This window comes from Procambarus clarkii, chromosome 59 (assembly GCF_040958095.1).
Source record: "Procambarus clarkii isolate CNS0578487 chromosome 59, FALCON_Pclarkii_2.0, whole genome shotgun sequence".
Taxonomy (NCBI): Eukaryota; Metazoa; Arthropoda; class Malacostraca; order Decapoda; family Cambaridae; genus Procambarus; species Procambarus clarkii.
The window spans coordinates 18,309,589-18,336,896 of NC_091208.1; the positions used below are offsets into that span (position 1 = coordinate 18,309,589).

Sequence of the window (27,308 nt, forward strand, 5' to 3'; positions counted from 1 at the left end):
GCCCCAGGGTACATGGTAGGGACACCATGGTGGCCCCAGGGTACACGGTAGGGACACCATGGTGGCCCCCAGGGTACACGGTAGGGACACCATGGTGGCCCCCAGGGTACACGGTAGGGACACCATGGTGGCCCCAGGGTACACGGTAGGGACACCATGGTGGCCCCAGGGTACACGGTAGGGACACCATGGTGGCCCCCAGGGTATATGGTAGGGACACCATGGTGGCCTCAGGGTACACGGTAGGGACACCATGGTGGCCCCCAGGGTACACGGTAGGGACACCATGGTGGCCCCAGGGTACACGGTAGGGACACCATGGTGGCCCCCAGGGTACACGGTAGGGACACCATGGTGGCCCCCAGGGTATATGGTAGGGACAGCATGGTGGCCCCCAGGGTACATGGTAGGGACACCATGGTGGCCCCCAGGGTACACGGTAGGGACACCATGGTGGCCCCCAGGGTACACGGTAGGGACACCATGGTGGCCCCAGGGTACACGGTAGGGACACCATGGTGGCCCCAGGGTACACGGTAGGGACACCATGGTGGCCCCCAGGGTACATGGTAGGGACACCATGGTGGCCCCCAGGGTACACGGTAGGGACACCATGGTGGCCCCCAGGGTACACGGTAGGGACACCATGGTGGCCCCCAGGGTACACGGTAGGGACACCATGGTGGCCCCCAGGGTACACGGTAGGGACACCATGGTGACCCCAGGGTACACGGTAGGGACACCATGGTGGCCCCAGGGTACATGGTAGGGACACCATGGTGGCCCCAGGGTACATGGTAGGGACACCATGGTGGCCCCCAGGGTACACGGTAGGGACACCATGGTGGCCCCAGGGTACATGGTAGGGACACCATGGTGGCCCCAGGGTACACGGTAGGGACACCATGGTGGCCCCAGGGTACACGGTAGGGACACCATGGTGGCCCCAGGGTACACGGTAGGGACACCATGGTGGCCCCAGGGTACACGGTAGGGACACCATGGTGGCCCCAGGGTACATGGTAGGGACACCATGGTGGCCCCCAGGGTACACGGTAGGGACACCATGGTGGCCCCAGGGTACATGGTAGGGACACCATGGTGGCCCCAGGGTACACGGTAGGGACACCATGGTGGCCCCAGGGGTACACGGTAGGGACACCATGGTGGCCCCAGGGGTACATGGTAGGGACAGCATGGTGGCCCCCAGGGGTACATGGTAGGGACACCATGGTGGCCCCAGGGGTACATGGTAGGGACACCATAGTGGCCCCAGGGGTACATGGTAGGGACACCATGGTGACCCCAGGGGTACATGGTAGGGACAGCATGGTCGCCCCAGGGTACACGGTAGGGACACCATGGTGACCCCAGGGGTACATGGTAGGGACACCATGGTGACCCCAGGGGTACATGGTAGGGACACCATGGTGACCCCAGGGGTACATGGTAGGGACAGCATGGTCGCCCCAGGGTACACGGTAGGGACACCATGGCCGCCCCAGGGGTCAGGGGCTCATAGTAGCCAGGCATGGATAAGAAGGCGTCTCAGATGATCAAATGTTAACTAAATATTACTTTAAATGTGAATGTTGGTTCGCCCTGTATCCTTGACCTTCAGAGACCAAGCGTTAAGAATCCGACGTACTAGTTCGACGTAAAGCACCGAAATATTGACGTATTCTGTGACTCGATGAGTTAGATGCGTTGGTTCGGGTTAGTGCGTTGAAGGATAAGCAAAACAGTCGTATTTGTTACGGAATAGCAAGAGAGATGTGGGAATGATGTTATTTGTGGAGGTCCCATTGGCCCTCCCCTTAGTCTTCCCCTTGGTCCTCCCCTTAGTCTTTCCCTGGGGCTCCCCTGGGGCTCCCCTGGGGCTCCCTAGCACCAACCTGGAAATGGAAACCATTTCGTGTATCTTAAAAAGATGTGGTATAGCCTTGTGATACACCCGCCCGGCGCTGACAACAGCGGCCCCAAAGTCAGAAGTCAGCCATAGCTGACAGTGGCTGGAGGCCATGGTCCCCCCCCCCCCCCCCCGGGGGCTGTCAGCGTGTCACACTCCGGTTAGAAACCTGCAAGGAACGTGTTCAAGACGATAGATGACTTGTGATTTAAAGTGTTACTGAGAAGTGGAAATGCTTGTGAAACCTGTTGTTCCTGATGCTGTCTATTTATCGGTCCGCTGTGTTTGGCTTGTCACCTGCTGTGTTTGGCTTGTCACCTGCTGTGTTTGGCTTGTCGGCTGCTGTGTTTGGCTTGTCGGCTGCTGTGTTTGGCTTGTCGGCTGCTGTGTTTGGCTTGTCGGCTGCTGTGTTTGGCTTGTCGGCTGCTGTGTTTGGCTTGTCGGCTGCTGTGTTTGGCTTGTCGGCTGCTGTGTTTGGCTTGTCGGCTGCTGTGTTTGGCTTGTCGGCTGCTGTGTTTGGCTTGTCACCTGCTGTGTTTGGCTTGTCACCAGCTGTGTTTGGCTTGTCGGCTGCTGTGTTTGGCTTGTCGGCTGCTGTGTTTGGCTTGTCACCTGCTGTGTTTGGCTTGTCACCTGCTGTGTTTGGCTTGTCGGCTGCTGTGTTTGGCTTGTCACCTGCTGTGTTTGGCTTGTCACCTGCTGTGTTTGGCTTGTCACCTGCTGTGTTTGGCTTGTCGGCTGCTGTGTTTGGCTTGTCACCTGCTGTGTTTGGCTTGTCACCAGCTGTGTTTGGCTTGTCACCTGCTGTGTTTGGCTTGTCGGCTGCTGTGTTTGGCTTGTCGGCTGCTGTGTTTGGCTTGTCACCTGCTGTGTTTGGCTTGTCGGCTGCTGTGTTTGGCTTGTCGGCTGCTGTGTTTGGCTTGTCGGCTGCTGTGTTTGGCTTGTCGGCTGCTGTGTTTGGCTTGTAGGCTGCTGTGTTTGGCTTGTCGGCTGCTGTGTTTGGCTTGTAGGCTGCTGTGTTTGGCTTGGCTGTTGCTGTGTTTGGCTTGCTGGCTGCTGTGTTTGGCTTGTCGGCTGCTGTGTTTGGCTTGTAGGCTGCTGTGTTTGGCTTGTAGGCTGCTGTGTTTGGCTTGGTTGTTGCTGTGTTTGGCTTGAAGGCTGCTGTGTTTGGCTTGTAGGCTGCTGTGTTTGGCTTGTCGGCTGCTGTGTTTGGCTTGTAGGCTGCTGTGTTTGGCTTGTAGGCTGCTGTGTTTGGCTTGTAGGCTGCTGTGTTTGGCTTGTAGGCTGCTGTGTTTGGCTTGTAGGCTGCTGTGTTTGGCTTGTCGGCTGCTGTGTTTGGCTTGTAGGCTGCTGTGTTTGGCTTGTCGGCTGCTGTGTTTGGCTTGTCGGCTGCTGTGTTTGGTTTGAATTAATCTTATCCTTTTGGTCATATTCATCAACATATGTCCACAAGAAAGACTATATATATATATATATATATATATATATATATATATATATATATATATATATATATATATATATATCTACAACACCTGTAATATATATCAAAATATATATTATCCTATCTAATAGTGTCCACTCAAACTGTACCAAAAAAAAGAAGAAATATTATCCTGTGCAGCATCATCCTGTGGGTGATGCTGCTCCTGTGGGTGATGCTGGTCCTGTGGGTGATGCTGGTCCTGTGGATGATGCTGGTCCTGTGGGTGATGCTGGTCCTGTGGGTGATGCTGGTCCTGTGGGTGATGCTGGTCCTGTGGGTGATGCTGGTCCTGTGGATGATGCTGGTCCTGTGGGTGATGCTGGTCCTGTGGATGATGCTGGTCCTGTGGGTGATGCTGGTCCTGTGGGTGATGCTGGTCCTGTGGATGATGCTGGTCCTGTGGGTGATGCTGGTCCTGTGGGTGATGCTGGTCCTGTGGGTGATGCTGGTCCTGTGGATGATGCTGGTCCTGTGGGTGATGCTGGTCCTGTGGATGATGCTGCTCCTGTGGGTGATGCTGGTCCTGTGGATGAAGCTGGTCCAGTGGATGAAGCTGGTCCAGTGGATGAAGCTGGTCCAGTTCCATTTTGACAGCATGAAAAAAGGTTTCTAATGCTGCCTCCTAAGATGGCGTGCGTCCCAACACTGATGTCATTAAGACATCTTCGAAAACTGCTCAATCTAACCTAATCTCACTAGAAGGGGACCTGAGGAGACATGAACACAACGTACAAAATACTGAGAGCAAGACACAAGGTGGACAGGGGCAATCTATTCAAAGTGAAGGGAAAATTTGCACGTCAAGCTGAATTATACAACAAAAATACCAATAGCTAAGAGGCGGGGACCAGGAACTATAGACCTCGTGCCCCAGAAATACTGATGAGTAAGCATAGATAGGTACATATTACTGAATTTATTCTCTAGACATTTTTCACCATTCTTTCTCGCAAAAAATCTCCACTAACGGGCTATTCATGCCAATGCCACGTTTTGGGTGGCTTAATCTTTATCAATAAATCTTGCAAAAAGTCTCCCAAGTATGTAGAGTTGTGGTTCTTATGACACTGGCGTTCTTTTGGGGTGTGTTCGCCTCCTTCCTCTCATATGAAAAACTGGACAGTCTCTGTCAAAACATTCTTTCTTATTTAATGAACACTTACATAGCTCTGTCAGGCCAAAAACAAATGGCAAAAAGAAACCATCACAGCTGGATAACACTGAAGCCCGGGATCAATCCCCTGGGTGGGATATGACACGCTGGCTTCAGAGGAAGCCTCAGGAAACCCTCGTCAGTTCAGTAGCACTTCAGGTTGCAATCCTTTTGACCATGTCGTGGTCTAGATGACTATAGGACGTGTGTGTGTAGGACCACCTCCCTGCATAGCTTCGAACCCTCACCACGACTCCTACGGGTTTTCTCATTATTATTAATAATGTTACTAAAACACTCAAACTGTAAGAAACATCCACAAGAATGTGATTACATCCTTGGTCAGAATTTCTCTTGGAAGAGCTGTCAGTCGCACGCGGGTGACGGGAATCTAATTTGAAAGTATTAGATTGAAGCCGGTAAAATGACCCTTGGATCACGCGAACGATCGCGGGCACACCATCAAAGTTTCGCGAGCAAATGACCAATGTAAAAGTTTCTAGGGGCGAAAGTCGTTCTGGGTCAGAGTCAATTCGGGTAACCTGCTGGCTATAGTCTCAGACTCGATTAGATGACCTTTAACCCCTATGACACCTACTGGGTGACCTTTGACCAATGTGACTTCTACTGAATGACCAGTGACACCTATTGGGTGACCTTTGACCAATGTGATGTCTACTGAATGACCAGTGACACCTATTGGGTAACCTTTGACCAATGTGCTGTCTACTGAATGACCAGTGACACCTATTGGGTGACCTTTGACCAATGTGACTTCTACTGAATGACCAGTGACACCTATTGGGTGACCTTTGACCAATGTGATGTCTACTGAATGACCAGTGACACCTATTGGGTGACCTTTGACCAATGTGACTTCTACTGAATGACCAGTGACACCTATTGGGTGACCTTTGACCAATGTGATGTCTACTGAATAACCAGTGACACCTATTGGGTGACCTTTGACCAATGTGATGTCTACTGAATAACCAGTGACACCTATTGGGTGACCTTTGACCAATGTGATGTCTACTGAATGACCGGTGACTCCTATTAGGTGACCCTTGACGCCAGTGGCTCCTACTGGGTGACCTTTGAACCCTTGTGACCTCTATTTTATGAACGAACACTGACGGAGGTCTTGGTGAGATGTGTCTATAGCGAGGTCACACAGGTTCAGTTCTCGGACCTATCCTGTATGTAAATGATCTTCCAGAGAGTATAGACTCATTCCTCTCAATATTTGCTGATGATGCTAAAATTGTGAGGATTAAGACAGCAGACAGGAAGAGGGTAAGAAACTGAAAGAATGCTGCAAGTAATGAGAGACAGAGAGAGCGAGAGAGAGAGAGAGAGAGAGAGAGAGAGAGAGAGAGAGAGAGAGAGAGAGAGAGAGAGAGAGAGAGAGAGAGAGAGAGAGAGAGAGAGAGAGAGAGAGAGAGAGGGAGAGGGAGAGAGAGGGAGAGGGAGGAGAGGGAGAGAGGGAGAGAGAGAGAGAGAGAGAGAGAGAGAGAGAGAGAGAGAGAGAGAGAGCGAGAGAGAGAGAGAGAGAGAGAGAGAGAGAGAGAGAGAGAGAGAGAGAGAGAGAGAGAGAGAGAGAGAGAGAGAGAGAGAGAGAGAGAGAGAGAGAGAGAGAGAGAGAGAGGAGAGAGAGAGAGAGAGAGAGAGAGAGAGAGAGAGAGAGAGAGAGAGAGAGAGAGAGAGAGAGAGAGAGAGAGAGAGAGAGAGAGAGGGAGAGGAGAGAGAGGAGAGGGAGAGAGGGAGAGAGGGAGAGGAGAGAGAGAGAGAGAGAGAGAGAGAGAGAGAGAGAGAGAGAGAGAGAGAGAGAGAGAGAGAGAGAGAGAGAGAGAGAGAGAGAGAGAGAGAGAGAGAGAGAGAGAGAGAGAGAGAGAGAGAGGACAGAGAGAGAGAGAGAGAGAGAGAGAGAGAGAGAGAGAGAGAGAGAGAGAGAGAGAGAGAGAGAGAGAGAGAGAGAGAGAGAGAGAGAGAGAGAGAGAGAGAGAGAGCCAGCAGAGAGAGAGAGAGAGAGAGAGAGAGAGAGAGAGAGAGAGAGAGAGAGAGAGAGAGAGAGAGAGAGAGCCAGCAGAGAGAGAGAGAGAGAGAGAGAGAGAGAGAGAGAGAGAGAGAGAGAGAGAGAGAGAGAGAGAGAGAGAGAGAGAGAGAGAGAGAGAGAGAGAGAGCCAGCAGAGAGAGAGAGAGAGTTACTTAAGACCTCACCAGACCCAGTTGGTAATCTTGTTAATGGGGGTCGGAGTCGCCAGTAGGAACAAAGTACAATGTTATGACGCGCGACTCTCTCCTTGTGTTCACAACAGCGTCAACACAACTCCCCGCCCCTCGCCACACACTACAGTATGCCAAGAACATTACAAGTGACGAAGTGAGACTTGAGAAGAACATTATGAAGGAACTAGCATGGCGTTGAGGGAGAGTCTGGCCGTAGAACACTGCCTAGGGCACCCCTAGAACACTGCCTAGGGCACCCCTAGAACACTGCCTAGGGCACCCCTAGAACACTGCCTAGGGGGCCCCTAGAACACTGCCTAGGGCACCCCTAGAACACTGCCTAGGGCACCCCTAGAACACTGCCTAGGGGGATACCTGGTTGATACCTGGTTGATGGGGTTCTGGGAGTTCTTCTACTCCCCAAGCCCGGCCCGAGGCCAGGCTCGACTTGTGAGAGTTTGGTCCACCAGGCTGTTGCTTGGAGCGGCCCGCAGGGCCACGTACCCACCACAGCCCGGCTGATCCGGAACTTCTCTTAGAAAACCGTCCAGTTTTCTCTTGAAGATGTCCACGGTTGTTCCGGCAATATTTCTTATGCTCGCTGGGAGGACGTTGAACAACCGCGGACCCCTGATGTTTATACAGTGCTCTCTGATTGTGCCTATGACACCTCTGCTCTTCACAGGTTCAATCTTGCATTTTCTTCCATATCGTTCACTCCAGTACGTTGTTATTTTACTGTGTAGATTTGGGACCTGACCCTCCAGTATTTTCCAGGTGTATATTATTTGGTATCTCTCTCGTCTCCTTTCTAGAGAGTACATTTGGAGAGCTTTGAGACGATCCCAATAATTTAGGTGTTTTATCTCGTCTATGCGTGCCGTATATGTTCTCTGTATTCCCTCTATTTCAGCAATCTCTCCTGCTCTGAAGGGGGAAGTGAGTACTGAGCAGTACTCGAGACGGGACAGCACAAGTGACTTGAAGAGTACAACCATTGTGATGGGATCCCTGGATTTGAAAGTTCTCGTAATCCATCCGATCATTTTTCTGGCTGACGCGATATTTGCTTGGTTATGCTCCCTAAACGTTAGATCGTCGGACATCATTATTCCCAAATCCTTGACATGCTGTTTTCCTACTATGGGAAGATTCGATTGTGTTTTGTACCCTGTATTATGTTTCAGATCCTCATTTTTGCCGTACCTGAGTACCTGAAATTTATCACTGTTAAACATCATGTTATTTTCTGCTGCCCAATCAAAAACTTTGTTGACATCTGCTTGTAGTTTTTCAATGTCTTCAGCAGAGGTAATTTTCATGCTGATTTTTGTGTCATCTGCAAAGGACGACACGAAGCTGTGGCGTGTATTTTTGTCTATATCAGATATGAGAATAAGGAACAGTAGCGGTGCAAGGACTGTACCTTGAGGTACAGAGCTTTTAACATCGCTTGGACTCGATTTTATCTGATTGACTGTTACTCTTTGTGTTCTGTTCGACAGGAAATTGAGTATCCAGCGTCCTACTTTTCCAGTTATTCCCATTGACCTCATTTTGTGAGCTATCACCCCATGGTCACATTTGTCGAACGCCTTTGCAAAGTCTGTGTATACAACATCTGCATTTTGCTTTTCTTCTAGGGCTTCTGTGATTTTGTCATAGTGGTTGAGTAACTGTGACAGACAGGATCTTCCCGCTCTAAATCCATGTTGTCCTGGATTGTGCAATTCATTGTTTTCCATAAAACTAGAAATTTGATTCCTAATCACTCTTTCAAACACTTTTATTATGTGTGATGTTAGTGCAACTGGCCTATAATTTTTTGCCAAGGCTTTACTCCCCCCCTTGTGCAACGGAGCTATATCTGCAGATTTAAGTGCTGCTGGTATCTCCCCTGTATCCAGGCTCTTTCTCCATATTACGCTGAGTGCTCTCGCTACTGGTACTTTACATTTCTTTATGAATATTGAATTCCATGAGTCAGGCCCAGGAGCTGAGTGCAGAGGCATATTATCAATTTCTCTTTCAAAGTCTTCCGAGTTTGTGGTAATATCCGTTATATTATCTGCAGCTTGAATGTCATTCATAAAGAAGCTGTCTGGGTCATCAACTTTCATGTTGTTTATTGGTGTGCTAAACATAGCCTCATACTGGCTTCTTAGAATTTCACTAATCTCTTTGTTGTCCTCTGTGTACGTACCTTCATTTGTAATTAACGGTCCAATACTGGTCGAGGTTTTGGATTTTGATTTTGCGTATGTGAAAAAATATTTCGGATTTTTCCTTATCTCTTGTATAGCTTTCTGTTCCAATTCCATTTCCTCAGACTCATATGATCGCTTCAACGTTTGTTCTATTTCCTCAATCTCCCTGCTTAGGCTTGTTTTCCTTGCTTGTGATAGTTGTGTCTGCCGAAGCATTTCCGTTATTTTTTTCCTTCTCCTGTACAGTCGTCTCCGTTCTCTTTCTAGAGTGGTCCTCTTTCTGCCCCTCCTCACAGGTACGTGCTTCAAGCAGACCTTGTAAGCTTCAGCTGTCAGTTGAGCTATTCCCTGTGTGGGAGTTTTGTCGCTTAAGACCGTCTCCCATTGAATGGTTGCAAGGTCTACATTTATTTTTTCCCAGTCAATCCTCTTATTGTTGAAATTGAATTGATTGAATATTCCTTCTCGCTTGTTGGGTCTCTTAGACCTACTACCGTTATTTATGCTAGTTCGCACTTCAATGAGCTTATGGTCTGAGTATGAAGTATCTGAGATTGTGATATCCCTGATTAGTTCATCATTGTTTGTGAATAACAAGTCTAGTGTGTTTTCGTTCCTAGTTGGTTCTGTAATCTGTTGATTGAGCGAGAATTTGTCACAGAATCTCAAAAGTTCTCTGACCTGTGGTTGGTTATTTCCCGGGTCATTCCCTGCTATGATATTTGTGTTTGCCGTTCTCCATCTTAGACTCGGTAAATTGAAATCTCCAAGAAAGATAATATCTGGAGCTGGGTTTGCTAGGTTGTCAAGTATGTTCTCTATTTTGTGCATCTGTTCTGTGAATTCCTCAATCGTTGTATCTGGCGGTTTATATATTAGAATAATAATTAGGTTTAGTTTCTCTACCTTCATTCCAAGTACCTCTACCACCTCATTAGTTGAATTTAATAGTTCTGTGCATACCAGGTCTTCTTTAATATACAGACCTACTCCTCCATTTGACCTAGTTTTTCTATCACATCTATATAGATTATAATTTGGAATCCAGATTTCACCATCCATGTAATCTTTTGTATGAGTTTCCGTGAATGCCCCAAATATTGAGTTTGACTCTAATAGAAGGCCATTTATGAACTTAACTTTATTTCTTGACTTTGGCTTTAAACCTTGAATGTTTGCAAATATGAATGATTGTCCATATTGTGTCACTTCTGGAAGGTTTTGGTAGTTCTCCCTCCTCTCTACCCTGACCCAGGGTGTGTTGTTGTGGCAATGGTTTGTCCAGTTTTGGAAGTGATACTGGGGAGTGTGGTAGTCTCTGTGTAGTTGGGGGGTGTAGTATGTGTGGGCTTGATGACGAACTGTAGTCCAGTCTTGGGCATTTCCCCCTCTCCGTCCGTACTCCTGCCACGTTTCTGCCTGTCTGTTTCTCCCTCTGTTTGTACCTGCCTCTAAAAAATTTTCAGGGCTATTATGTTGGACTTCTTCTCTTATATGGCGCTGTGTACCTCTGACGTGGAAATCGGGGCAGTGAAGATCGTAGCATTTCCTCTCATTGACTGACATTGACTCATTGAGGGGCCCCTAGAACATTACCTAGGGGCCCCCCCTAGAACACTACCTAGGGGCCCCCCCTAGAACACTACCTAGGGGCCCCCTAGAACACTACCTAGGGGCCCCCCCTAGAACACTACCTAGGGGCGCCAGGGACACACCCGTGCCACCAATATAATGGTCACCCCAAGAGAAAATTGCCAGGGTATGACCAGCCAATTTAACTGTTGGACAATGATGAAACAAACAGCCACCATCCCCTGCCTTCAGAGTCTCCTTGAGCTGGTGACAAGAATCAATGTCCTCGCGGCCCGGTCTCTGACCAGCCCTCCTGGTTGGTGGCCAATCAACTCGTAGTTGATCGGAAGGGAGAAGAATGGAAGGGAGGTTATCTTGAGATGATTTCGGGGCTTAGCGTCCCCGCGGCCCGGTCCTCGACCAGGCGAATGAAAGTTTTTCACACCAGTGAAAACTGTCATAGGGAGGTTATCTTGAGATGATTTCGGGGCTTAGTGTCCCCGCGGCCCGGTCCTCGACCAGGCCTCCTGGTTGCTGGACTGGTCAACCAGGCTGTTGGACGCGGCTGCTCGCAGCTTGACGTATGAGTAACAGCCTGGTTGATCAGGTATCCTTTGGAGGTGTTTATCCAGTTCTCTCTTGAACACTGTGAGGGGTCGGCCAGTTATGCCCCTTATGTGTAGTGGAAGCGTGTTGAACAGTCTCGGGCCTCTGATGTTGATAGTTCTCTCTTGAACACTGTGAGGGGTCGGTCAGTTATGTCCCTTATGTGTAGTGGAAGCGTGTTGAACAGTCTCGGGCCTCTGATGTTGATAGTTCTCTCTTGAACACTGTGAGGGGTCGGCCAGTTATGTCCCTTATGTGTAGTGGAAGCGTGTTGAACAGTCTCGGGCCTCTGATGTTGATAGTTCTCTCTTGAACACTGTGAGGGGTCGGCCAGTTATGTCCCTTATGTGTAGTGGAAGCGTGTTGAACAGTCTCGGGCCTCTGATGTTGATAGTTCTCTCTTGAACACTGTGAGGGGTCGGCCAGTTATGTCCCTTATGTGTAGTGGAAGCGTGTTGAACAGTCTCGGGCCTCTGATGTTGATAGTTCTCTCTTGAACACTGTGAGGGGTCGGCCAGTTATGTCCCTTATGTGTAGTGGAAGCGTGTTGAACAGTCTCGGGCCTCTGATATTGATAGTTCTCTCTTGAACACTGTGAGGGGTCGGCCAGTTATGTCCCTTATGTGTAGTGGAAGCGTGTTGAACAGTCTCGGGCCTCTGATGTTGATAGTTCTCTCTTGAACACTGTGAGGGGTCGGCCAGTTATGCCCCTTATGTGTAGTGGAAGCGTGTTGAACAGTCTCGGGCCTCTGATGTTGATAGTTCTTTCTTGAACACTGTGAGGGGTCGGCCAGTTATGTCCCTTATGTGTAGTGGAAGCGTGTTGAACAGTCTCGGGCCTCTGATGTTGATAGTTCTCTCTTGAACACTGTGAGGGGTCGGCCAGTTATGCCCCTTATGTGTAGTGGAAGCGTGTTGAACAGTCTCGGGCCTCTGATGTTGATAGTTCTCTCTTGAACACTGTGAGGGGTCGGCCAGTTATGTCCCTTATGTGTAGTGGAACCGTGTTGAACAGTCTCGGGCCTCTGATGTTGATAGTTCTCTTTTGAACACTGTGAGGGGTCGGCCAGTTATGTCCCTTATGTGTAGTGGAAGCGTGTTGAACAGTCTCGGGCCTCTGATGTTGATAGTTCTCTCTTGAACACTGTGAGGGATCGGCCAGTTATGCCCCTTATGTGTAGTGGAAGCGTGTTGAACAGTCTCGGGCCTCTGATGTTGATAGTTCTCTCTCAGAGTACCTGTTGCACCTCTGCTCTTCAACGGGGGTATTCTGCACATCCTGCCATGCCTCCTGGTCTCATGTGGTGTTATTTCTGTGTGCAGGTTTGGGACCAGCCCCTCTAATATTTTCCACGTGTAAATTATTATGTATCTCTCCCGCCTGCGCTCTATCACCACAGCCACCTCCACAGCTACCCTCCTACACGCCCCGTTCATCACTACACTACTGGCCATTAGCGTGCCTTTGTGAGGCCAAGACCAACACTGGTCCCACCTGGTCTTACCTCCCACCAAGGTCATTACTCCAAGACATGAGTAAACGTTCAGGAAACCGCGGCATACAAGATGCCAAGAGGAATAGGTAAAGTGGACAAGGACAGCCGCTTGAAAATGAGAGAAAGCAGGACAAGATGACTCAGGTGGAAGCTGGAGACGCAAATGACACGAGGAAAGGGAGTTATCAGGGAAAAGCGCATAGCCATTACGACTATATAGCCCTTGGAAGGGGTCAGGATAAAGATTTGGGATGGGACGGGGACAAGGAATGGTGCCCAAGCACTTGGACGGTCGGGGATTGAACGCCGACCTGCATGAAGCAAGATCGTCGCTCTACCGTCCACCCCAAGTGGTAAGTTAGGGATGGAAGAAAATGCTGGCATCTTATATGGCTGTGCAACAAGTGCAATGTGCTGGAACAAGTAGTGGGAACCACCGCCACCCACAACATTAAGGCCAGATTATTAAGTATCTCTCCCGCCTCCGCTCAAGAGAATACAGATTTAGAACTTTTAATTTATCCCAATAATTAAGATGACTTATAAAGTGGATTCTAGCGGTAAAGGATGTTTGGATGCTTTCTGGACCAGAAATTTCTCCAGCTTTTATGGGGCTGTTAGTGTGTAACAATCTTCCACCTTAGAGAGCATTAGTGCCTTAAGAAGTATCATTGGTATGGCTTGTTTGGAAGGTCCTTGTTATCCAACCTGTCATTTTTCTTGCAGTCGTGACAGCTATTTTACGGTGTTCTGTAAAGGTAAGGTCTTCCCACATGATTACTCCTAGATCCTTTATATTACTCTTTCACTCTATAGTGTGATTTGATTCCGTTTTATAAATAGATCCGTTTATAAATTTTCATTTTTTTCTATAGCGCAGGAGCTGGGACTTATTTTCATTAAACATATTATTATCTGTGGCCCATTGAAAGACCTGATCTACATCAGATTGGAGGTTTGCCGTGTCCACTATGTTGTCTACTCTCATGACAATCCTGGTGTCATCTGCAAATGATGCTGTTAGGTAAGATCTGGTTGGTTAGGCCACCTCAAGTTATAACTCGACCAACCACACTACCACCAACCACCACCACCAGCTACAAGGACAGGTTTACACAACACATTTCCACATTTATATAACCACAAGTTAACAAACACTCAGGTATACAAATACAATTCTCGCGTGGGCCAATATTTACATTCCTATGACTGTCCACATTCAACCAAATCAACCCAGCCTCCCAATGGACAATCCAATCAACCCAGCCTCCCAATGGACAATCCAATCAACCCAGCCTCCCAATGGACAATCCAATCAACCCAGCCTCCCAATGGACAATCCAATCAACCCAGCCTCCCAATGGACAATCCAATCAACCCAGCCTCCCAATGGACAATCCAATCAACCCAGCCTCCCAATTAACAACCCAATCAACCCAGCCTCCCAATTAACAACCCAATCAACCCAGCCTCCCAATTAACAACCCAATCAACCCAGCCTCCCAATTAACAACCCAATTAACCCAGCCTCCTATGGCAACACACACACAAACAACTCCTCCAACCCCCAGTTTTAAGAACAGGGCCAAACAACCCGCAGGGAAGGAAGGAAGAAAGGATGGAAGAAAGAGCTTTCACTGAGATGCAACTCATCCCTTGATCTCCCAGCCTCTGAGTGCCAGCAGCAATGCCTGCCACACATGAAACTGGACCAGTCATTGTTGCAGCCAGCCTCCACAACCTAGGTTACAATGAAGGTAAACCTTTCATTATTTTCTTAAGGAATTTGGTCTTAGTGGCTGGAGCTGTACTGAAGAACTCCTTTAATGGGAGAAAGTATATTGACCCTCTTCAATAGTTAGGACTAACAAGTGATCAGGTGTAAACAGGACTAACAAGTGATAACTAATACTCAGGTGTAAACAGGACTAACTAATACTCAGGTGTAAACAGGACTAACAAGTGATCAGGTGTAAACAGGTCTAACAAGTGATCAGGTGTAAACAGGACTAACAAGTGATCAGGTGTAAACAGGACTAACAAGTGATCAGGTGTAAACAGGACTAACAAGTGATCAGGTGTAAACAGGACTAACAAGTGATCAGGTGTAAACAGGACTAACAAGTGATCAGGTGTAAACAGGACTAACAAGTGATCAGGTGTAAACAGGACTAACAAGTGCTCAAGTGTAAACAGGACTAACAAGTGCTCAAGTGTAAACAGGACTAACAAGTGCTCAAGTGTAAACAGGACTAACAAGTACTCAGGTGTAAACAGGACTAACAAGTGCTCAAGTGTAAACAAGACTAACAAGTACTCAGGTGTAAACAGGACTAACCTTGTTGAAACCTTGCAACAAATGTTGTGGGATTAACGCATTAATTAACGACTCTCTCGGACGTCAAGGTCGTCGGACACTGATCAACTGGGGGCCAAGTCATGTAGGAATATTAGGAAATGACATTGCAGATGAAGCTGCAAAACTTGACAGAGGAAGAATGCAGACATTTACATACCACAGACTCTAACATAGATTTAGGAACATAATTGAAAGCTAGAGCCGTGGCGAAGATGCACAGTGACCACAACACAGCAGTTACAACACCAGGATCTGCTGCTTGGTACAAGCATTCAACCAACTACGAGTAACTTTATTTTGATGAAAGGGAGCAGTAGAACAACAGAAGTACATCTACATCGCTTCAGGCTTGGATACACCCATGTACATGGGGGAAATAGGCTTACAGGTTACCTTGGATACCCAGCACTGTGGAGAAATGCCCGACACACCACTGGAACATTATTTCAACCGAGATTTAACAGCGCCGAAAAAGTTGTTGAACACAATGGACATGATCGTGGCGAAACCAACAGGCGAGTTATAAACACTCATGCGCCGCCTCATAGGACTGAAATGAGTAAGACTTAGAGGGCTAGCCAGAGGCTTAGGGCCCCTGCAGGAGTATCCCTGAGGCAGCTGCAGGAGGCAGCGGCAGCAGCAGGAGCAGCAGGAGGAGGCAGCAGGCGTGGCAGTAGGGGTACCATAACCTGGGTCACTCACCTTTACTACAGTGTCGGCAGGTGCTCGCTACCCGCCTCTTGTCTCATTGATTCCCAAGTGTTGAAGATGCCATCAAGCTCCTCCCAGCCTCTTCTCTCCCACATTACCTCACCCTGAGGAGTATGTCTCCTTAATCATCACCCGCGTCTCTCTCTCTCTCTCTCTCTCTCTCTCTCTCTCTCTCTCTCTCTCTCTCTCTCTCAACTTCATATCATCCTTTGCAGAAAACACAAAATTTAGCAAGAAAATCACCGCTACCTACCTACCTTACCTTGAGGTGCTTCCGGGGCTTAGTGTCCCCGCGACCCGGTCGTCGACCAGGCCTCCTGGTTGCTGGACTGATCAACCAGGCTGTTAGACGCGGCTGCTCGCAGCCTGACGTATGAGTCACAGCCTGGTTGATCAGGTATCCTTTGGAGGTGCTTATCCAGTTCTCTCTTGAACACTGTGAGGGGTTTGCTAGTTATGCCCCTTATGTGTAGTGGAAGCGTGTTGAACAGTCTCGGGCCTCTGATGTTGATAGAGTTCTCTCTCAGAGTACCTGTTGCACCTCTGCTTTTCAACGGGGATATTCTGCACATCCTGCCATGTCTTCTGGTCTCATGTGGTGTTATTTCTGTGTGCAGGTTTGGGACCAGCCCCTCAATTATTTTCCACGTGTAAATTATTATGTATCTCTCCCGCCTGCGCTCAAGGGAGTACAGATTTAGGCTCTTTAGTCGGTCCCAGTAATTTAGATGTTTTACTGAGTGGATTCTAGCAGTAAAGGATCTCTGCACGCTCTCCAGGTCAGCAATTTCTCCAGCTTTGAAAGGGGCTGTCATTGTGCAGCAGTACTCCACTCTAGAGAGCACAAGCGTTTTGAAAAGTATCATCATCGGTATAGCATCTCTAGTGTGAAAAGTTCTTGTTATCCAACCTGTCATTTTTCTTGCAGTTGTGACGGCTACTTTATTGTGTTCTTTAAAGGTAAGGTCTTCCGACATGAGTACACCCAGGTCCTTTACATTGCCTTTTCGTTCTATGTTATGATTTGCCTGCGTTTTGTACGTGGTTTCTGTTTTTATATTTTCAATTTTTCCGTAGCGCATGAGCTGGAACTTATCCTCGTTAAACACCATATTATTTTCTGTAGCCCATAGAAAGACCTGGTCTACATCTGATTGGAGGTTTGCCGTGTCCTCTATGTTGCCAACTCTCATGAAAATCCTAGTGTCATCTGCAAAGGATGATACAGTGCTATAGGTTGTGTTCTGGTCTATGTCCGATATGAGGATGAGAAAAAGTACTGGAGCAAGCACAGTACCCTGGGGGACTGAGCTCTTCACGGTTGATGGGCTGGATTTTATTTTGTTGACTATTACACATTGGGTTCTGTCAGTCAGGAAATTGTAGATCCATCTGCCTATTTTCCCGGTAATTCCTTTTGAACGCATTTTATGTGCAATAACACCATGGTCACATTTATCAAAAGCTTTTGCGAAATCTGTGTAAATTACATCAGCGTTTTGTTTGTCTTCCATAGCATCTAATGCCATATCATAGTGGTCCAGCAACTGCGACAGGCAAGAGCGCCCTGTTCTGAAACCATGTTGTCCGGGGTTATGGAGATGCTGTGATTCCATGTATTTTGTGATCTTACTTCTTAGCACTCTCTCAAAAATTTTTATGATGTGCGATGTTAGTGCTATCGGTCTGTAATTTTTTGCCTCTGCCTTATTTCCTCCTTTATGGAGTGGTGCTATCTCTGCTGTTTTTAGTATGTCAGGGATAACGCCAGTATCTAGGCTTTGTCTCCACAGAATGTGAAGGGCCTGCGATAGTGGTTTTTTACAGTTCTTGATGAATATGGAGTTCCAAGAATCCGGGCCTGGTGCAGAGTGCATAGGCATACTGTTTATGGCTTCTTCAAAATCTAGTGGGGATAGGGCGACGTCTGATATATGATTTGATGTTGGTATCATATCCATGAAAAATTCATTTGGCTTATCAATCTTTAGTGCATTTAATGGCTCACTGAAAACAGAGTCGTACTGCTTCCTCAGTAACTCGCTCATTTCTTTGTTGTCATCTGTGAAAGTTCCATCTCCCTTTCGCAGGGGCCCGATACTAGATGTGGTTTTTGATCTTGATTTTGCATAGGAGAAAAAATATTTCGGATTTCTCTCTATTTCACTGATGGCCTTTTGCTCTCTTTGCCTCTCCTGGGTTTTGTATGATTCTTGTAGCTTGAGTTCAATTGTTTCTATTTCTCTACCTAACCTTCTTCGCCGTTCTTGAGATAGGGTGCGACTCTCAAGTTGTTCCGCGATTCGTTTTCTTCGCCTATATAGGGAACGACGTTCCCGTTCCAATCTGCATCTCTTTCTCTTTTTTCTTAGGGGTATGCGGTTTGAACATATCTCTAGTGCTACTGAGCTTATTTTTTCCAGGCACTGGTTCAGGTTTGCATTTCCTAGCTGTTCTTCCCAGTTTATTTCTGTGAAGTCCTGGTTTATTTGCTCCCAGTTTATCCGTTTATTATTGAAGTTGAATTTGCTGAAATCTCCTCCACCGGGAATCTGGACTGGTTTTGAAGGTCCATTCCCCATGGTTGTCAGAACTTCAATTAAGTTGTGATCTGAGTAACAGGTATTTGTAATCATTATGTTCCCGATCAACTCATCATTATTAGTGAAAATGAGGTCCAGCGTGTTCTCCTTCCTAGTTGGTTCTACTATTTGCTGGTTTAAGGCAAACCTATCGCACATCCGTAGCAGGTCATTTGCGTGTGCCTGCTCATTTAGGCTACTTCCTGGTATTCTTTCTGATATTACTGTATTAGCCAGGTGCTTCCATTTCAGGTGCCGTAGGTTGAAGTCCCCAAGCAGGATGATGTTCGGAGCTGGATTTGTGAGGTTTTCCAAGCAGTGCTCTATTTTCATTAGTTGGTCTTTAAACTGCCGAGGGTTTGCCTCCGGTGACTTATATATAAGGACAACAACTACATTTAGGATCTATATTTTGACTATCAATAGAGATAGAAGACCGCTATAGAAGACACAGAAAAACAATAGCCAATATAAACATAAGTCTTCGATTGAGCAACAGAAAATAACCAATTTTAAGTGACAAACTTAGTATCACTGTACAGTAAAGAAAAAAAAAGAACTTAAAGGAAACACAGTGTACAAGGCACAATCAGATCTCCTCAAAGGAGGAAAACAACGTGTAAAGAATCTGGGAATAATGTCAGACGACCTGATGGGCAGTGGCCATAACCGAGAAAAAATGTCGCGTAAATCAGGGAAATGACAGGATGGATTACGAGAATCTTCAAATCCAGGGATCCCATTACAATTTTCATATATTAAAATCACTGGTGCTGTCCCGTCTCGAGTACTCCTCAGTACTCACTTTCCCCTTTAGAGCGGGAGAGATTTCTAGAATAGAGGGAATACAGAGAACATATACGGCACGCATAGACGCGATAAAACACCTAAATTATTGGGACCGTCTCAAAGCTCTCCAAATGTACTCTTTGGAAATGAGATGAGATAAGTATCACATAATATATACATTGAAGATACTGGAGGGTCAGGTCCCAAATTTACACACTAAAATAAAACATAGTAGAGTGAACGATATGGCAGGAAATGCAGAACAGAGACAGTGAAGAGTAGAGGTGCCACAGGTACAGTCAGTGAAGAGTAGAGGTGCCACAGGTACAGTCAGTGAAGAGTAGAGATGCCATAGGTACAGTCAGTGAAGAGTAGAGATGCCATAGGTACAGTCAGTGAAGAGTTGAGGTGCCATAGGTACAGTCAGTGAAGAGTAGAGATGCCATAGGTACAGTCAGTGAAGAGTAGAGGTGCCATAGGTACAGTCAGTGAAGAGTAGAGGTGCCATAGGTACAGTCAGTGAAGAGTAGAGATGCCATAGGTACAGTCAGTGAAGAGTAGAGATGCCATAGGTACAGTCAGTGAAGAGTAGAGGTGCCATAGGTACAGTCAGTGAAGAGTAGAGATGCCATAGGTACAGTCAGTGAAGAGTAGAGATGCCATAGGTACAGTCAGTGAAGAGTAGAGGTGCCATAGGTACAGTCAGTGAAGAGTAGAGGTGCCATAGGTGCAGTCAGTGAAGAGTAGAGGTGCCATAGGTACAGTCAGTGAAGAGTAGAGGTGCCATAGGTACAGTCAGTGAAGAGTAGAGATGCCATAGGTACAGTCAGTGAAGAGTAGAGGTGCCATAGGTACAGTCAGTGAAGAGTAGAGGTGCCATAGGTACAGTCAGTGAAGAGTAGAGGTGCCATAGGTACAGTCAGTGAAGAGTAGAGGTGCCATAGGTACAATCACAGAACACTGTCTAAACATCAGAAGTAAACAGCTATTTAATATCCTCCCAACAAATATGAGAAATATTGTTCCAAGTGAACAAGAGTGAACAAGAGTGAACAAGAGTGAACAAGAGTGAACAAGAGTGAACAAGAGTGAACAAGAGTGGATGTATTCAGGAAAGAGGTGGACAAGTTCGTGCAGGAAGTACCACAGTGGCCGGGGAGTAAGGGCTAAGTGGACCTGTGGGCCGCTGCCAGCAATTTAGATCAAGTTATTACAAGCCAAGCCTGGCCCCTGGCCGAGCTTGGGGAGTTGAGAAACTCTCAGAACTCACTAGAGGTATAGTCCAGGTACACCCACATTTATACCTGGAGACGTTGCTGACCTATAGAACGTACAGCACTTACTGTGCACATCCGGTCAATAAAACTTATGCAAGCGAGAGAGATACATAATAATTTAAACTTGAGGAAATACTAGAGGGACAGGTTCCAAACCTGTACACGGAAATAATTCCTTACGAGATAAAGAAGTAGGGTTGTGATAAGGATCTCGAGATGACACAATACTATTGTCTTGCTGCTACCCATCGTCCAGGAGTGGTTGGGCACTATTCCTTTCCCCCGTCCCATCCCAAGTGCTTATCCAGGTCCCTTCTAAGTGCTGTATAGTCGTAATGGCTTAAACGCTTTCTCCTAATGCAATTCTTTTGACCGTGTCGTGGCTCGGTCGATTAAGGCGCGTCTGGCATCCTCTCAGACGTAGCTTCGAACCCTCATCACGGCCCTTCAACTAGAAGGCCTGCTTAAGAGACCGAGCCGAGGAGACATTGATCCTAGACACCACATCAAGGGAGCCAGACCAGACTCACTTAACCACTAAATTGATGCTGTTGTTGTCGGAGCCAATTTCCTCAAATCACTAACCAAATATATTTACAAAATGACATGCTCTCAACAATATTTTATTAACTCTAACTTTGAGCAGAAAAAACAGGAAGTTGGACTGAAAAACGTGAGTTTGAAGGCTGGGTGTTGAGGGAGCTCACTGGGACTGATCTGGGCTTGGGGGAAGCAGCAGGCTGACAGCCATAGGGCTCGCAAGGGCTATAATACCAGCTGTCATCCACCAGCTGTGATCCACCTGTCAGACCATCGAGTAAAAAATGTTATCGTGGAGAAACGTCCAAATATAGATGGATGAGTGCCAGTAAAGCAACCCGTCCTCTTAAAAATAACGTCACTTTTGGCCCGTATGCGCACTATGGCCAAATTTGGACGTAATTTGAAATGAAATCGACTCACAAAAGTGACGTTCTGTTCCGTTTTCTGTTTGAGTCGTCCGGCGTACGCGCAGAGGTTATGAGAGGACATTTTAAATTAACGTTTCTCATAACGTTTTGAAACTTTATGAGAATTTCCTGCCCACCTAACCTATCAGAGGACCCTTAACTTACTGTTGCTGAAAAAAAAAATCCCAAATTTATTTTCATTTTTTGTTCATTTTCAAATTACGTCCAAATTCGGCCATACTGGCAAACGGCCAAAAGGGACGTTCTTTTTAAGAGGACAGGTTGCAACAAGCACCTCAATTTGGACGCTACTTTGGACCAGTGAACGTTGGCTCTGGTTGGTGTGTATTGGCTGGTCTCGGTTCGAACCCTCGAACTTAGATCAAAGCGCTTCAAATGAGACGCTTGTGAAACCTGTGGTCGTCGATCATCCTGGATCACACATTGTGGTCGTTGATCATCCTGGATCCCACACTGTGGTCGTCGATCACCTGGATCACACACTGTGGCCCTAGATCATCCTGGATTTTACACTGTGGCCCTAGATCATCCTGGATCCCACACTGCGGTCCTAGATCATCCTGGATCACACATTGTGGTCCTAGATCATCCTGGATCACACATTGTGGTCGTCGATCATCCTGGATCCCACACTGTGTCCCTAGATCATCCTTGATCCCACACTGTGTCCCTAGATCATCCTGGATCCCACACTGTAGCCCTAGATCATCCTGGATCCCACACTGTGGTCGTCGATCATCCTGGATCCCACACCGTGGTCCAAGATCATCCTGGATCCCACACTGTGGTCCTAGATCATCCTGGATCCCACACTGTGGTCCTAGATCATCCTAGATCCCACACTGTGGTCCTAGATCATCCTGGATCCCACACTGTGGCTACCTTACCTTACCCTCGATCATCCTGGATCGTCCAGGACCGCGCACACAGCCTAGATCATCCTGGGCTCCGCTCTCATGGCTGGATATCGCTCGGCAAAATTTCTTACCTGAGAGGAAAAAAATGTTTCCGTTATCCTCATGGAAATTAAATACTATAAAATATACAATATAATATATACAATTACATTACTTTTTTACATAAGGGTTAATATAGACTTCGACAATATACAGGGATGTACTACTGAGAACTCTTGAGAACTCTATAAACTGAACTCGTTGAACTTCTTCAAACTCTTTAACTCCTTAAAGAGTCTCAGCTGTTTATAACTCACCCAAACAGCTCCTATAGAGCCCCAGCTGTTTATAACTCACCCAAGCAGCTCCTATAGAGCCCCAGCTGTTTATAACTCACCCAAGCAGCTCCTATAGAGCCCCAGCTGTTTATAACTCACCCAAGCAGCTCCTATAGAGCCCCAGCTGTCTATAACTCACCCAAGCAGCTCCTATAGAGCCCCAGCTGTTTATAACTCACCCAAGCAGCTCCTATAGAGCACCAGCTCTTCACCATTGTGTCTACAGATGACGGAGTCTATCATTAGTCCTGCAGGTTAAGAGAATCTCAAACCTCAGGAAATTGACCTCATAAAACCGTAATTTCTTCCGGAGAGCATCAGCACGTAGTGCCCGCTGCTCCACAGAAAACGTGACCCATTAATAGAAAATGGGTTGGTCTTGCTCTTTTTACATACTTGGGAGAGATTTTCGCAGCATGATTTTTGGATATATATATATATATATATATATATATATATATTGTGACGATAATCTCCTTCAAGAGATTGAGCCTGCTCTTCCCTCCAAAATTACGTCTTCACAATTATATAAAAAGACTATGGAAGAAATGTCCAACAACGACAACAACACCAGCACCAGCAAGGCTTGCCAGGGTGAGCAGAAACGTATGCAACCAGCCACCTGTTCGAACTCCAACCACCAAACTACCCGTTGATCGCTACGGCTCCGCTGATTGGTCGCCGGTCTGGCTGCACCTGCACTCGCCCCCAATACTACCTGATGTCTGGGGTCGCCCCAACATCAGTCCTCAGAATGTTCCGTGCTTTCGTAGCCAGCACTCCTCCCAGCTAGACGTTAGCGTGTACTGAGAGAGGTGGTGGCTTTAAGCCAATATTCCAGCACCTCCCACTTAACTTTTGTGTTGCACTTCTTATTATTTTGCCTTAACGTAACTTTCATTGTGTCATTTAAGTATTCTTATTATTTTGATTCATTGATTTTATTATACATATTTGTTTGTGCATTATTTTCATGTTTTGATTTATTTAACGTAATTAAAATTTCATTGTTAAAGTTTTACTTGTGTTTTGTGTGTCTTCTCCTTACCTTACCACAGACGAAGTTCCAGTTTTTCTATTTTTTTTATAACTATGTGACGAGGCCATACCCCTAGCCTTAAACAGCCGAACACCAACGCGTTACCGTCACAAGTTTTATGGGGGCCTGTCCTAGGAGCCTCACTCAGGTACTGGTGCCAAGTGGTAATTTATGGTAAGCGTATTTAACTTTGTTAACGTAGCTTTACTAATTTTTCATTCAATTTCATTTTTTATAAGGTGCGGTGTATTGTGCATTACGAGAGTAACATATAGTGAAGGTGAGACAACTTTGGATTACGTGGTGACTGTAGGCCTCAGTCATACTCTTAATTGGTCATCTCTCCCTCCATGTTATTACTCGTATTTACCATCTATGTCCCTTGAATATTTCTCATTCTGACAGATCATCATATTGGTACCCTGGTACTGTGGTCTGCCCCGGGTCAAGAGTACCCAATCTTCTGCAATCTGACTGTAGGAGGACAAAGAGGGCCATAGTTCCTCTAGCTCGAACTTTAGTTGCTGAATTGGGACCTCAGCAGCAGTTCTCGTCACCAGTTGACACCTCGCACCCCTACACGTCAGTCAGAGATGATGATACATACAACGGTAGGGAATTAGCTTATTTTTTCAGAGCACAAAAATTCGTTAATTCTGTAAGTATCATATTAAATTCAGTAGGAAAAACTTGCTTTATGTCCTATAGAGACTTGGCAAGGTATGCCTACATCCTTGGACTACCAATTTTACTTTTGAAGCATTTAACTGTTTCATTTGTTTTCGAAACTTTGTTTCATTTGTTAGTAGGATTTTCTTGCCCTTATTCTCTTACATGAGTACCGGGTACAAGATTTCCTGCGCCCTTGATTTAATTTAATCATTTAATATCTTTCACTTAACGTTAATTGTTAAAGATCACACAGGATAGGTACCAGTTGCCACGTTGTCCTGTTTCTGACATTTCATTATTGAACATTCGTGTACCTTTATTTGCTAATTTCACCATGTTTCGTCTCCAAACTTTCCGTGCAAATCCAGCAGGTGAAATAGGGACTTTAAGTCGTGCCAAGAGGACTGAACTACAAACTCTTGCACATGAGTATCAACTGGAAGTTCCCTACCAAGCCAACAAAAATGACCTACACAACCTGTTGCTGGATTACTATTTAGAGCAAGGTAAGATAGACTCTGAAACTCATGAAACTTACTATATTGCAGATAAAACTGATTTGGCAACGCTGAAACTCAAACTAGAGCTGGCCAAGATTGAACGTGAGCAGCAAAGGGAAGCCCTCGAACAACAAGAACGAGCTGCTGCCATACGAAGAGAGGAACAAGAACGAGAAATCACCCTCAGAGAACGTGAAGCTGCCTTGAGGAGAGAAGAACACGAACGTGGACTCGCCCTCCAGGAACGTGAGGTTGCACTACTCCAGGAGCGGGAACGAGTACAGCTTGAAACCAAACGACGCGAGTTGGAGATGCAACGCGAACATGACAAGCAACAAGCGACTCTGGCTCTAGAGTGTCGTCAACGGGAATACACGTTGGAAACTTCACACCTCGCTCAACGCCAGCAAGCTACTGCCAATCTTCCCGTCAGTTTTAATATATCACATGCAAGTAAGTTAATGCCATCCTTTGTAGAAGCAGAAGTTGATGTGTTCTTTACCACCTTTGAAACCCTTGCTAATCAACTCAGTTGGCCTGTCGACCAATGGGCCACACTTCTCAGAGTCCATCTTACAGGTAGAGCTGCAGTCACACTCAGTACTTTGGCGTCTGAGAATGACTACTACACTCTGAAACAAGCAGTGTTAGACGCCTACCTACTTTCCACCGAAAGTTATAGAAGGAAATTCCGTGACCACCTGAAGGCAAGTACCACTACCTTCCTCGAGTTTGCTAACACGAAACGGAGGTATTTCATGAAATGGCTGGAAGCAGCACATGTCTCTACTTTTACAGAACTCGTGAACCTGATGCTTGTTGAAGAATTCTTGAGACGTGTGCCGCCTCCTGTCCGCCTCTACTTAGCAGATAAAGAAGAAACCGACTACCTGAAGTGTGCTAAGTCGGCTGACACTTACAGCCTCATCCACCGGCTGACACCTGAACCATCCTCCAGTAAGAAGTCGTGGTACAGTTACGAGAAGGTGAGCCCCGATCAAGCTGGTTCACAACTGTACTGCAAGTATTGTAGACTCTATGGACATACCATAGACAAGTGTGGTAAGTCTCAATACAAGGGAACCACTGACCAACAAAGACCCAAACCAACTCCTCCTAAGTCCGGTAAGCCTGTGATGAATGTTGGTGTTGATGTTAATGATCTTTCTCTTTTCAGTAACCACCTGTATACTGGAACTGTCTCTGCCAACGGTTCAAATCCGGAGGGACGTTTCAAATTGAAGATCTTGAGGGACACAGCGGCTCTACAATCGATCATCTTGAAGTCGGCTGTGCCCAACATAGTCTACACCGGGGAAACAGTCTTCATCACTGACCTCACTGCTACCACTCCATACCCTCTCGCCAGAGTCCACCTGAATTGTCCCTACGTGAACGGGGAAGTCCAAGTCGCCGTCAGGGAAAAGCCTTTTCCCATGCCTGGAGTGCAACTTCTCCTAGGCAACGACTTGGCAGAAGACCTGCAACCGACCAACCTGATCGTCATGGACAAACCCCAGGTGTGTAACTCTGTGCCCATAAATCCTATTCTCGAGTATGTTCCAGCAGAGGTTCAAGAGAGTGATGAAGTTTCTCCTCCGGTTCTCGTGACCACCCGTGCACAAGCCGCACGTCCACAGCCAGCTGACTCTACTGCTACCGCTGTCCCTCAAGACCCTCAGAAACTACCCCCGCATCTGACCAAGTTGGAGTTCCGTAAGTTGCAGAGGGAAGATCTTACTTTAACACCATTGTTTTTCCAGGCTGAGACTCAACCCGACAGTATTCCTGGGTTCTTCCTAGAGAACGACTTGCTCTACCGCAGATATAGACCCAGTAAACTGAAGGAGGAGGACGATTGGGCCAACACCGAACAACTTGTGATTCCCACCAGCCTGCGGCCCACTATTCTACACCTGGCCCATGGAGCATTCTCCCACTACGGCTTCAACAAGACTTACCATGGGATTCGCCAAGACTACTACTGGCCAGGTATGGTAAATAACGTCAAACAGTACGTAAAACAGTGTCATACATGTCAGATGGCAGGCAAACCGAACGTCTCCATTCCCAGAGCACCACTGATTCCCATACAGGTGCCTGCGGAACCTTTCCACAGACTCATAATAGACTGTGTCGGTCCTTTACCTCGGACCAGTTCAGGTAACGCCTACATCCTAACCATCCTGTGTCCTACCACCAGATTTCCCATAGCAGTTCCAGTGAAGAACATCACGGCTGCTACGGTTATCAAACATCTATTGAAGATCTTCACTCAATACGGATTTCCCAGGGAGATTCAAAGTGACTGTGGCACCAACTTCACCAGTGATCTCTTCAAAAGGACACTGGAGGAGTTCAACATCAAACAGGTATTGTCCAGCCCCTATCATCCTGCTTCACAGGGTTCTCTTGAACGTAGTCATCAGACCATCAAAGCACTCTTGAAAAAGTTTTGTAGTGAAACCTCAAAGGATTGGGATAAGCAGATTGACCTAATAATGTGTATTTTCAGA

General features: G+C 46.8%; 1 protein-coding gene across 1 annotated transcript in view; it reads right to left on the minus strand.

Moving 5' to 3' along the window:
* Window positions 1-2,177: 2,177 nt before the first annotated feature.
* LOC138353735 (autotransporter adhesin BpaC-like) overlaps window positions 2,178-27,308 on the minus strand; it is a 37,030-nt gene continuing 11,899 nt past the window's right edge. The window contains exon 2 of the mRNA XM_069307125.1: window positions 2,178-3,301. Within this exon, the coding sequence (XP_069163226.1) occupies window positions 2,178-3,301 (1,124 nt within the window). The remainder of the gene's footprint in view (window positions 3,302-27,308) is intronic.